Raw genomic sequence first — 13,443 nt, 5'->3', positions numbered from 1 at the left:
GCAAGAACCAATTCCCCGTTTATAATATTGTTTTTATGTGACAATCAGTTTGGACTTACAATGTTTTGGTTTCATACATGGTTTCCAGGAACCAACCGTGTCTTAAATCTGAGGACTTCCTACAGCTACGAACTAGTCTTTAAAATTATGTTCGGAGGTAGGAAACACAGTTGTTGCTTTTTCTTACAACATTGTCATTGCCATAACATTCATAGTGACTTTATTTGCTTTCATAAGCTTTTCCAAATTACATCTTTTCTGAAGCATAAATGAGAAAGAAAAATTAAATAGCCATAAATATATTTAACAGAAACAGCAGACAAAAAGATTTCAAAGGCTAATGTGAAACAAAGCTACTAAATTGTACTGTTTTCCTGTCCAGCAGATCATCTACATAACTGCCCTGAGTAGATGCTAAGTGCCACTATGCAAATGGATTGGAAAGTTTAAAAATAACTCAGTAAGGCTACTGAAAGGGAATATAACACTTGTCAAGCATCCATCATTTGAATTAAACAGAAAGAAGGGTTCAGTCATTCGTTAATTATTCACATGTTCATCAATATTTCATGCATAATAAAAACACGTTTTAACTGTTCAGAGTTCTAACTGTGCTTATTTTATAGGTCCGAGTTCCTTGAGAATTTTTCTTTTCCTCCCTTTACCCAATTAATGTAAAGAAAACAAATACAAACATTTTTGGAAGCAAACTGCAAATCCTGTTTGCTAAACATTACCCTTTATCTGACATTTCTTTAAAAAAAAAAAAAGAAAAAAAGAAAAGAACAGTAAAAATAAAACAAAATTAAAAGACTTCATGGAATTTCAGTTGTGAAAATACAATTCTATATTATTTCGAAACTTCCATTCTTATCTATGTCCTGTGGTGTTCCTCAGATGGTATAAATTTAGGGTGACCAGATGGCTCCATGGCATCAGGCACTGGATGAGCCAGTCCATGTATGTGCTTGTAGCTTTAATCTGCTTTAGAGAAATCAATGGGAACTCAGAACTACACGCATGCCATGGGATCAAATACAGGACTGGCTCAGTCTGGCCCTGAGGAGAAGGAACTAGTTGGTAGCCCCAATCTTTGATAATAGAAAGGATGCCTGTGAAAGATTTACTAGCTTTGCATTCCTTAATTTAGACCTAGCAATCATTAAGCTATTACATGCCCCATTCATAAACCTATATTTTGTTTGGGATGATGTGTAGCTTAATCATCTTGGTGCTAAAGCGTCTTTACACAGAGCTTCTACTCAAATTATAATAATTTATCATAGCCATTGAATGATTATTTTACAAGAAAAATCTAAACAGTAAAACAAATTAATGATTTGGATTTATGAAAATGATTTTTACAGTAAGTAAAAAAGATTTATCACAGTTTTGGTAATTTGCATGAGTTCATTTTGAAAACAAATCTTTCACATGTTTTGAATGAATTTTTAATACTGTTGTGATCTAGAATTTTTTTTTTTTCAGTTCTGTGCTCTAAAACAGTAGACACCATATAATTTGTGCTTTTTGTCGGGGAAGCCTACAAAACGCACTGCTGCTTCGTTGGGACTGCAGTGTTTGCGGGGCCTGGAAATGGGGTAGCGCACGCTGCCGTCAGCCAGCCAGCCCCCGTCACAGCGGTCGTAGCCAAGGAGCCTCCAAGCTGCAAACATCTGGCCAACTTTAGCTATCTGAGATCCATCTCGGAGGCACGCCTGGACTGCTTCTTCATAGGTCAGCTTCGTTGGATGTATCAGGTAGTAAAAACGGCCTAACAGAAACAGAAAAGAAAGCAATTATCCATCATAATCAGAATTTCAAAACTTTCAAGACAGGGAAAGGACATTTGCGTTATATTGAAATGCCCATTGAAATTCACAGTTTTGGACAATGAAATGTAAAAAATTTATACAAAGAATATGCTCTCTTTTCCCAAACATTTGCTCATCTTTTTTTCTCTCGTTGTATGTGTTCATTTGTCATTTAATGAAGATGAAGATATAGCTGAACAAAATTTGCCTGGATGTGGGTTAAGCAGTAAACTGTGAACTCTTTTTTTTCATCTGTGAGTCATAAGAAACAAGGAGATTTCCAAACTGAGTCATCATTTCAAATAAAAATCCAAACAGAAACAGGAAAGGTAGAGCGGAAAAATATGTGTATGTGCTTTGGGTCCTTCTCCCTTTGGAACTTTTAAATTCAGAAACAAATCCATTCCTTCACTACTATGGACAACAAATGTTTCCCCTCTTATGAGAAATACTCACATCCATTTGTAAATATTTATATATATACAAGGAAAATAGTCTTCATTTTTTCTCATAGACGCGCTATGATCTGCTGGTGCAGAAATAACATATTTCCACCTTCAACTTCTGTTTGACAAAATAAGCTGTTTCATGCATTTTCCTTTTTTTTTTTTTTATGTGGAACGAAAAGCTCACTTCTTTCAAGAGCCAAAAAGGTGATGTGAAGAAAATATTATCATCATCCAATATGTTTTCACAAATAAGAGGTGGCTGCAAACTATAAATTAGGGTGGGGTAATTATAACCAGGACTGCATGTTCCTTTACCGTAACTGAAAAATCCCTTCCCGAAGAAGGCTTTTGATTCAATGAGGCAGTAACATTTTTTTCATGGAAGTTTTATTCAAAGGATAAGTAAATCTTAGACAATTTTCCTCATAAGGAGCGTCATTTTTTCAAGCCATTTCCCTGACAAATTAAAAAGCTGCCCTCCCTGTGTGCGGGCAAACTTACATGCATAGTGGCCTTACCTTTACCCACACCCGAGCAAAGGCATTCCCGGGGTGGGGTGGGGGCAGATGCTTGCACTTACGTGAAACGCTTTTGATTTTTCAAAAGTAGGCACATATCTTTTTCTCAGAAAAACTACCTGCGCAATTTAGCAGATGTAAATGAGTGTAGGTAGTTTTCCCGCTATACTTTTCAAAATGAGAGTACACGGATACTTTCACTTGGAAAACATGGGGGAAAAAGGTCCGTGGGAAAAAAAATTACCCACAGACTCTGCACCAATGTGGGTAGCTAGAAAATAGCCCCTATATGGCATACTTGGTTTAAAGAGCCAGTAAATACTAGGGGAGACATTCCATGTCAAATGGGCCAATTTAGAAAATCATCCATACTCAACCTCCTTCAAATTGAATAAAATTTTGTGTGGATGTTCGCTCGGGCCTCAGACAAAACTATGCAAAATTTTTCGGCTGGATCTCTATTAGTTCAAGAGCTAGTGGCAACTGAATGAAGGTCACTCAGGGGTAGATTTTAAAAGGTACGCACGCGTGTCCATGTGCGTGCGCATCCCGGCCTGAAATTTTGTGGATTATTACAACCTCTGGTGCTAAGTTCCTATTTTTATTTATTATTTATTTGTCATGTTTTTGTATACCGTCATTCGGTTTCGCCACCAGAATTTGGTAAGTGTGTTAGTTAAACTAACATTACAATGCATTGTCATCAAATACAAACTATGCAAAGTTTGGAACCTAACATGAGTTTGTCACCCTGTTATGGGCCAGCAAAGTATGTGAAACATTTGACAAAAGAAATTTAAGGCGTACTTTGTCTCCTCACTGCTCCTGATGTATACTTCGATTCAGGCCATAATTGGATCAGTAGTGCAAATTTCTTTTCAGTTTGGAGGAGGTTGAGCATGGACCCTGGTTCACTTGATATGGAATGACCCGGGGTCAAGCTGTCTAACTCTAGACCATTTTATTGAAACAAAGCAAAATACTTTGCAGGTTATACTGATTTCTGCCTTATATGGTTGTATATGGAAATGCCACATTATATTTCCCTGGCCATATATATTGTAACTACCCTTCTCACAGGACAAGCAGGATGGTAGTCCTCACATATGGGTGACATCACAGGATGGAACCCAATCATGGAACACTTTTGTCAAATTTTCCAGAACTTTGACTGGCCCCTACTGGGCATGCCCAGCATGGCACTAACCCTGCAGCCAGCAGGAGTCCCCCTTCAGTCTTCTTTTTTCCACGCAGCAGTAGCCTCGCGGTTAAGGAGGTCTGCAGAGATTCCTGACAGGAATTTTCCTCACGGAATTACTAAAAGTTAATTTGCCCGACAGGGGTCCCTCCTTTAACTTTTTCAAGCCACAGTACATGGTAAGTTTTTACCCGTTTTTCGTCCATTACCGTCGAATTTTGCCCTCGTGATCTACTGGCCGTCGACCATACCGTGGCTCAATTTTTTCCATGGCGTCAGGGTTCCATCGGTGCCCGGACTGTAATCGCACCATGTCCATCACAGACCCCTATAAAGTCTGTGTAATGTGTCTTGGACGAGAGCACGATGTCTTGACATGCACCAAATGTGCCCCAATGACACCAAAAGGTCGCAAGGCCAGAATGGAGAAGATGGAACTTTTCTTCCATGCTCAAACCCCAACTCCGTCCATTGTGTCGACAGAACTGGCTCTGTCAACTTCGTGCCAGCATCGACCACCACCCGGTCTCCATCCGGCATCGACGACATCTCGGCCTTCGACACCCTCTTCTCCCCCTCAGGACCGAGGGGATCATAGAGACAAACATCGACATCGAAAGTCTCGGACCATCGAGGGAGCAAAATCATCGACCTCGCCATCGTCCGAGCCGCCGTCGAAGAAACCCTGTCCAGAAAAGGCACCAACCTTTTCGGCAACCGGGTCACTGAGGCAACCCTTACCCGACAGGTTATCGGGAGCCGCGACTCCACCTTTAATGATGGTCCCTCCGGCTATGCCTCTGCCTCCTTCTTCTGTTCCGGAGCTGGGGCTGCTTGTTCCAGGTCTCCAAGAAGAACTGTACCGGATGGTTCAGGAGGCCATCGGCAAGGCGATGCAATGACTCCAGGTTCCTCCGACACCGATACCAGTACCGATTATGGAACCGACCACTGACCCGATTCCGGAGGCATTGGCACCGCTGCTCTCCAGGATGGAAGCGCTCATTGCTGCTTTTCCATCGATGGACCCCGGGTCACCGATGGCTCCGGTGCCCTCCCCGCTTACTTTGTCATTGGGTGGAGAAACACTGTTCCGCATCCCTCCATCGGGAGTTCTGCCTCAGCCATCAATGCCGATACGTCCCTCGCCACCGATCCAACCATCGGTGCCGATATGCCCGTCGGCGCCACTGAGCCATCCATCAATGCCCTCGATGCCTGCGCCGGTGCCTTTGATGCCTTCATCGGTGCCTCCAATTATTCCTTTGATTCCTTTGGAACCTAGACCAGGACCCTCGGGTTTCCCACCACCCCATCCCCCCTCTAGCTCCTAGAAGGACAGGTGCTGATTCCTATGATACCTGGACTGATGATTCCTTCCCAGACACCAATGATTTCCCTTCACCACCTTCACCCACTGAAAATAGAAAGCGTTCTCCTCCAGAGGACCTTTCCTTTATAAATTTTGTAAAGGAAATGTCTGAATTGGTTCCCTTCCAATTACAGATTGAACAGGATAATAGACATCAGATGATGGAGTTGCTTCAATTCCTGGATGCTCCCAAGGAAATAACCTCCATCCCTATCCACCAGTTTCTTCTGGATCTCCTCAAGAAGACCTGGGAACATCCTGGCTCCATTGCTCCAGTCCACAGAAAAGCTGATACTACCTATTTGGTGCAGTCAGCTCCAAGTTTTCAAAAACCTCAATTGGATCACCAATCTGTAGTGGTAGAATCCACACAGAAAAGAGCAAAAAGATCAAAGCCTCACACTTCTTTTCCTCCTGGCAAGGAACAGATGTTTCTAGATGCCATTAGTTACCATATCTTCCAAGCATCAATGCTCATCTCCCAAATTGCCGCTTATCAGCTCTATATGACCCAATATAATAGGGTCATTTTTAAGCAGATACAAGATTTAACAGACTCCCTGCCTCAGCAATTTCAAGAGCAACTCCAAACCCTAGTAAATAAAGGATTTGAGGCAGGCAAATATGAGATCAGATCATCCTATGATATCTTTGATACTGCTACTAGAGTATCTGCAGCAGCTATTTCGGCAAGGAGATGGGCCTGGCTCAAGTCTTCTGACCTTCGCCCTGAGGTACAAGACAGGTTATCTGACCTACCCTGTGTAGGAGATAATCTGTTTGGAGAACCAATTCAACGGACAGTGGTGGAACTTAAGGACCATCATGAGACTCTCACAGTTCTCTCTGACACCTTCTCACTACTCTTCAAAACAGCCCTTCCGAAAGGACTCTAAAAAGTCATTCTTCCGCCTGAAGAAGTCCTACCCACTACCAGCCAGATCCTGTTCCATGAGACCTTTTCAAAAAGCCCAGTCTCATCAGACACGGAAAAAAAAACCACAAGCAGCTCCTCAACCAGGTCCTGCTTCAAGTTTTTGACTTCTACCTAGAGAGCAACAGCCAGCTTCCATTGCCTCACATACCAGTGGGAGGTCGATTGTGCCACTTCAACAACATATGGCACTCAATCACCTCAGACCAATGGGTACTGGCGATAATTGCTCAAGGTTACCATCTGAACTTTCTCTCCGTGCCACCGGACTCCCCACCTCAACCGATGTGGAGAACATCCGATCACTCCATCCTTCTGGATCAGGAGGTCTCCCTCCTTCTCCAGTCCAAGGCAATAGAACCCGTACCCTACTCTCAGCACGGCCTAAGGTTCTATTCCTGGTACTTCCTAATCCCCAAAAAATCGGGAGGCGTTCATCCTATTCTGGACCTACGGGCCCTCAACAAGTACCTCCAGCGAGAGAAGTTCAAGATGTTAACCTTAGGCTCGCTTCTTCCTCTTCTACAAAGAGGACACTGGCTCTGCTCGCTCAACCTCCAGGACGCATACACTCATATTGCGATAACTCCATCTCATCTCAAATACCTGAGGTTTCTAGTAGGCCCCAAGCACTACCAGTTCCGAGTACTTCCATTCGGCCTAGCGCCTGCGCCACGAGTCTTCACGAAATGCCTCGTAGTGGTTGCAGCCTTTCGAAGGACTCAGGGTGTTCACGTCTACCCCTATCTAGATGATTGGTTAATCAGGGCTCCCACTCAGCAAGCTGCTCTGTCGTCCCTCAATCTAGCCTTACACACTCTAATTTCATTAGGATTTCTCGTCAATTACGAAAAATCCTCTTTAATCCCATCTCAAACCTTGCCGTTCATTGGGGCAGACTTGGACACCTTGCAGGCAAAGGCTTTTCTACCTCGACAGCGAGCTCTCACTCTCGTGTCTCTTGCGCACCAGCTGCAGTCTCAGCACTCCGTGACTGCACGCCACTTCCGCATCCTCCTGGGACACATGGCATCCTCAGTGCAAGTCATATCAATGGCTTGTTTGGCCATGAGGGTCATGCAGTGGACTCTACAGTCACAATGGATGCAAAACATTCAGCCCCTGTCGACCATTGTCCACGTAACTGACTCCCTCCATCAGTCTCTTGCCTGGTGGAGAAATCAGAACATCTCCTCCAAGACTTGCTCTTTCAGGCTCCAGACCCTCAATTAACTCTCACCACCGATGCTCGGCTGGGGAGCTCATGTGGCCAATCTGTAGACACAAGGACCTTGATCTCCAGAGGAAGCCAAATACCAAATAAATTTCCTGGAGCTTCGAGCAATCAGATATGCTCTCAGGGCATTCCAGGATTGCCTCTCAAATCAAGTTATCCTGATCCAGACGGACAACCAGGTGGCCATGTGGTACATCAACAAACAGGGAGGCACGGGCTCCTTCCTTCTGTCAGAAAGCTACACAGATATGGGCAGAAGCCCTGTCCCATTCGATGTACCTCAGGGCCATCTGGTTGCCGGGAGTGGACAATGTGTTGGCAGACAAGCTGAGTCACATCTTTCAACCGCACAAGTGGTCTCTCAACCCCTCAGTAGCAAACTCCAACAATGGGGATATCCTCAAATAGACCTCTTTGCGTCTCCTCAAAACCACAAAGTAGAGAACTTCTGCTCTCTCATTTGCAGAAAAACACTCAACCCAGAGACGCATTCTCCCTCTCGTGGGCAACCGGTCTACTTTATGCATTCCCTCCACTTCCTCTTCTCTCGAAGACTCTAATGAAGTTACGTCAGGACAAGGGAACCATGATCCTGATGGCACCTCACTGGCCACGCCAAGTGTGGTTTCCAATACTTCAGGATCTCTCCATTCGCAGGCACATTCCCTTGGGAAAAGACCCGCTTCTGATCACTCAAAACGACAAGTGCCTCCGCCACCCCAATCTTCAAGCCTTGTCCCTGACGGCATGGATGTTGAAAGGTTAATCCTTCAGCCACTTAACCTTTCTGAACCAGTTTCCTGTGTCTTGATTGCTTCACGGAAGCCTTCCATGAGAAAATCTTACTCTTACAAATGGAACAAGTTTATGTCATGGTGCTCTTCTCAGTCCCTTGACTCCTTTACCTGTCCAAACACAAAGTTTTTGGAGTATCTCTGACACTTGTCAGAGTCAGGTCTAAAAACGTCTTCCATCAGAATGCATGTCAGTGCAGTAGCTGCCTTCCATAAAGGTGTCGGGGATGTACCCATATCAGTACAACCCCTTGTAACACGTTTTCTGAAAGGCTTGCTTCACTTCAAGCCTCCACTGCGTCCTCCGGCCCCTTCTTGGGACCTTAACCTGGTTTTAGGTCAGCTCATGAAACCACCATTCGAGCCTCTTCACTCCTGTGACCTTCGATATCTCACATGGAAAGTGATTTTCCTTTTGGCAATCACTTCAGCTCGCAGAGTTAGTGAATTACAGGCCCTAGTTACCTATCCGCCTTACACTAAACTTCTGCAGGACCAGGCAGTACTCCCCACTCACCCTAAATTCTTACCCAAGGTAGTTTCGGATTTTCATCTAAATCAATCCATCATACTATCTACCTTTTTTTCCCAGGCCCCATTCCAATCCAGGAGAACAGGCTCTGCATACCCTTGACTGTAAACAGGTTCCAGCATTCTATCTAGACTGTACAGCTGCCCACAGGGAAAACACTCAATTGTTTGTCTCTTTCCATCCTAACAAATTAGGGAAGCCTGTGGGTAAGCAGGCTCTCTCCTCCTGGTTGGCGGACTGCATATCCTTTTGCTATCAGCAAGCAGGCATTCCATTTCAAGACCATGTTAAAGCACACTCTGTGAGGGCCATGGCGACTTCAGTAGCTCACCTACGATCGGTGCCGCTTCCTGACATTTGTAGGGCTGCCACTTGGAGTTCTCTCCACACCTTTGCAGCCCACTGTTGCTTGGACAAAGCTGGAAGACAAGATTCCATCTTCGGCCAGTCTGTCCTTCATAACCTGTTTACAAGGTGACGTACCAACACCCTTCTGCCTGCCCGTTAGGGTTCAGGATGCCCTCGACCAAATTTTTATCCCAGTCCTAGTGCTTTGCACACCTGGGTATATTTGGTGCATTTCTCGGACATCCTCAGCTCGGTACTCACCCATATGTGAGGACTACCATCCTGCTTGTCCTGTGAGAAAGCAATTGTTGCTTACCTGTAACAGGTGTTCTCACAGGACAGCAGGATGTTAGTCCTCACGAAACCCGCCCGCCGACCTGTGGTGTTGGGTTCGTAATGTTTTCTTATTTTATTTTTCAGCACTGCCTGTAGCTTTTAAACAAGACTGAAGGGGGACCCCTGCTGGCGGCAGGGTTAGTGCCATGCTGGGCATGCCCAGTAGGGGCCAGTCAAAGTTCTGGAAACTTTGGCAAAAGTGTTCTGTGATTGGGCTCCATCCTGTGATGTCACCCATATCTGAGGACTAGCATCCTGCTGTCTTGTGAGAACCCTTGTTACAGGTAAGCAATATTTGCTTTACCCGATTAACCTGCTGTTAGAACATCTAACAAATCAGGGAATGTTTGGCATTGCTAATGCTAGTTGGCAATAGTTCCTAGCTCAATACTAAATTATGGGTCTTTAATGGCTAAATGCTTTTGTCACCTCAATTATGTAAGAATTTGACAGTTATCAGTCCATCTGGGAATGCAGTATACATAACTGAATTCATATTAGTTTGAACACATTTATATCAAAGTATAGAAATAATTATTTGAGTAATTGTTATTCTAGATGAAGTTTAGGTAACATTCTCTCCATTCTTTACAAATTTTCTTTACTTATAAACATAATTAATATTATGGTTGTCATACTTGGATTTCTTGAATGGCAGTAGGAAAAGCATTCATATTAAACTTTTGTGATACGTAAAAACAGAATGTAACTCTATCTGCTGTCAACAGTCATATGATGGTTATTTCCCTGAATGTCAAAGGATTACTGTGTGAATCACTGATATTTGTGCTGGAAACTTTCACTTGGATGAAGCAATGGAAACCTTCAATAGAAGCTCCAGTGAAGTCCTCATCTGACTTTCTCCGCAATGTTTTCAATTGACTCAGTCATTTTGGAAAGCTTTCCAAGGTAGATAAAGACAGTTAATCTGTTTTAAACTGATTGGTTTCAAATTCCAATGTTTCACCAAGTTAAACAAGGATGAAACTGCAAATACCTTTCTCATTCTGTTATAGTTTACCTCAAAAGTCATTCCCCAATATTTCTAACAGACACATATACATATACGGCCCGATTTTTAATGGCCCGCGCATGTAAAACATGGGTTACGCGTGCGGCCGGGCCTTGTGCGTGCTGCGCACATTTTAAAAGGGGCTCAGCCGCGCACGTAACCCCTGTTTCGTGCACAAGAGCCGGGCCTCGACAGAGGGGCAGGGCGGGGCTAGAAGCACCTGATACAGTGGCCATTTGCCACTCTGCCAGGGGTGCCGGCACACGCAACTTGCTATAGCTCCTTTGCAGGAGCAAAAAGTAAGTTAAAAAAATGGGGGGGGGGGGGGGCCTAGGATAGGGATAGGGGGCGGGTAGGATGGGGAAGGGGAAGGGAGGTTAGGGTAGGGGGTAGGGAAGTTCTCTCCCAGTCCGCTTCTTAATTGGAACGGACTGGGAGGGAACTGGGGAAGCCGGACAATGCATCGCCGCAGGATTATAGCCTATGTCTGCCCCCTTGCGTGCACCGCAGGCAATTTTATAACATGCGTGCACCATCGTGCGCAAGTTATAAAATCGCACATCCATGTGTGCATGCCGGGTAGGCTCTATACCAAGGTACTTTCAAGCTAGGGCACGAGTACATTGTAGAAATCTCATCTTTGTGAGACTTTCCTCACTCCAAATGATGTCAAATCCTCACTGAGTTGTACTGTACTGTTCGTAAGTCTCACTCTGCATGTAAAACTGGCCCCAAAACCCTAAACCACCACCAAAACTTCACCTCAAGTTATTAGCTGGCTCTCCTATAGTGATATAAATAGTTGAAAACTGTGACAGGTTCTCTCTCTACTTCACACCACTCTTTCCCTCTCCCCTCTCCACAAGCCCAACAGCACCCAAAATGCAATTTGCAATCTTTATCCCTAATTGCATTACAGCCATTTCAGGTATTTGACACAGCTTAACACCAGGAAAAAAAGTGTAGTTATTTCCAGCGATAAAAGCAAAAATGCCCTTCATTTTCATTAATCCCATCCAAACCTCTCCCCAATCCCACCCCTATGAAAAATTTACATTTGTGCAATGCAATACCATTATTATCACATGCGTTATGGCATTAAAGCATGCATTGTGGCATTATCCTGGGCATTAATGACATAATGCATTTTGATGAATGACCCTAAGAGTTTGCAACATCATGTAAAGTTCTATTGAAGTGTTCACAATGGGGATTTCCCTGTGGATGGTATGGAGTCATCTGGCTCTTTTGTAAACCATATAACCTGCATAGTTCTTTAATCACCATTGATTCAAAATTCTTACCCTGGTCAGAGTGTATACGAGCTGGGCAACCATAATATTTATTTATTTATTTATTTAAAAATTTTTATATACCGTTTTATAAAAGAGATTTTTGTCAAAACGGTTTACATAATGGAAATAAAATTAATCAAAGAAAGTCAAATTAAAAATAAGTTAAAATATACAAAAATTAGTCAATAGCTAAGAAATTAGCTTAAAAAATAAATCAAATTAATTACTTAAAAACAAAGTAATAAAAATATGTTGCCATGGATTTCATGTCAGGGGAAGGAAGGAAAGGAGGGGGGGGGAAGGGGGGGCTATGAAAAAATGGAATGTAGCTAGTAGGAGGAGAGTATGGGAATGGTAAAGGGAAAGGAATGAGATGAATCTGGTAAATATGGAAATAGATGGATGAGCATTAAACTTGTTCTTGAGTGGATGTTTGAAATGCGAGTTGAAACAAATGTGTTTAATAGTTAATCCCCTTTTGTGTAATCAATTTAGCAGTGGTAATAGCCATGTGATTTTGGGTAGGCACTGCGAAGGTGAACCTGGTAAACATGTCTGTCACAATCAGAACATTCTCCATCCCATTAGAGCTGGGTTCTAGCAGTTTATAATCAATTGTAAGGTCTTCTAGTGGGTAGGTTATTTGAAAATAACCAAACTAACTTTCTCTCAGGGAAACAAGTCTTTTACAAACGGACATTGTCTGATCCCAGGTAATGCTTGGCCAATAATTGTCGACTTTCATACTTCTCAACGTAGTTTTCTCTCCAGGATGACCAGCTTGATCATGTTTTGTTTGAATGGTTTCTGCTTGTATTGCAGCTGGAACTATGAACTGTAGAAACTTGTATATGACTCTTGTATTTGTCAATACCACAGATTTTGTCTGCATGCCAGGCGACTGTTCTGTGCCCATAACTTTTTCTGATTTTGAGTCCAACTAGACATATCAGGTTCAGCACTGTCCATTTTTGCAGCCAGCACTAAGCTTAAGTCTTCCAGGGAATTTGCCAGAGAACTAGAACAAAATGTTTGCTTCATCAACAGAGTTTTTGCTGAACTGCAGGTGGTTTCTCTTTCTCCCACAAGTACTTGTGAGCTTCATTGGGCTCTATTTTGAGAAAGTCTTTTTCACAATCCTGAATTTATGGTTCATTCTCAGATGGTAAACAGGACAATACATCAGCCACCACATTTTATCGCCCTGGCTTATAAGATACCTCAAATGTCAGCTCTGCTAATTGTGCTATCCACCTCTGTTTCACCACTTGAAAATTTGTTGAATCAAGGTATCTCAGAGGGTTGTGGTCAGTCCTTACTGTGAATTTCTTGTACGTGAGGTAGTCCTTATATTTTTCTGTTGCTGCCCATTTTATAGGGATGTGCAGAGGGACCGCATCCGTTACATTCAGTATTCATATTTGTGGGGGGCAGATACATTGCATTCGGCAAGGGGGGGGGCCCGATTCGTTCATGCGTTCCATTCTTATTTGTTTCCCAGCTAAAATTTAATTAACTACAACCCCCCACCCTCCTGACCCCCCCCCCCCCAAGACTTGCCAAAACTCCCTGGTGGTCTAGCAGGGGTCCAGGAGCCATCTACT

At 43.5% G+C, this 13,443-nt stretch overlaps 1 protein-coding gene across 1 annotated transcript in view; it reads right to left on the bottom strand.

Annotated features, from left to right (window-relative positions):
* Positions 1 to 1,443: 1,443 nt before the first annotated feature.
* HAPLN1 (hyaluronan and proteoglycan link protein 1) overlaps positions 1,444 to 13,443 on the bottom strand; it is a 175,563-nt gene continuing 163,563 nt past the window's right edge. The window contains exon 5 of the mRNA XM_029573795.1: positions 1,444 to 1,774. Coding sequence (XP_029429655.1) covers positions 1,485 to 1,774 — 290 coding nt within the window. The 3' untranslated portion in view covers positions 1,444 to 1,484. The remainder of the gene's footprint in view (positions 1,775 to 13,443) is intronic.

This window comes from Rhinatrema bivittatum, chromosome 1, assembly GCF_901001135.1.
Source record: "Rhinatrema bivittatum chromosome 1, aRhiBiv1.1, whole genome shotgun sequence".
Lineage (NCBI taxonomy): Eukaryota > Metazoa > Chordata > Amphibia > Gymnophiona > Rhinatrematidae > Rhinatrema > Rhinatrema bivittatum.
The sequence above is the reverse complement of the archived record's forward strand: the minus strand, read 5'-3'. Positions and strand labels throughout refer to the sequence as shown.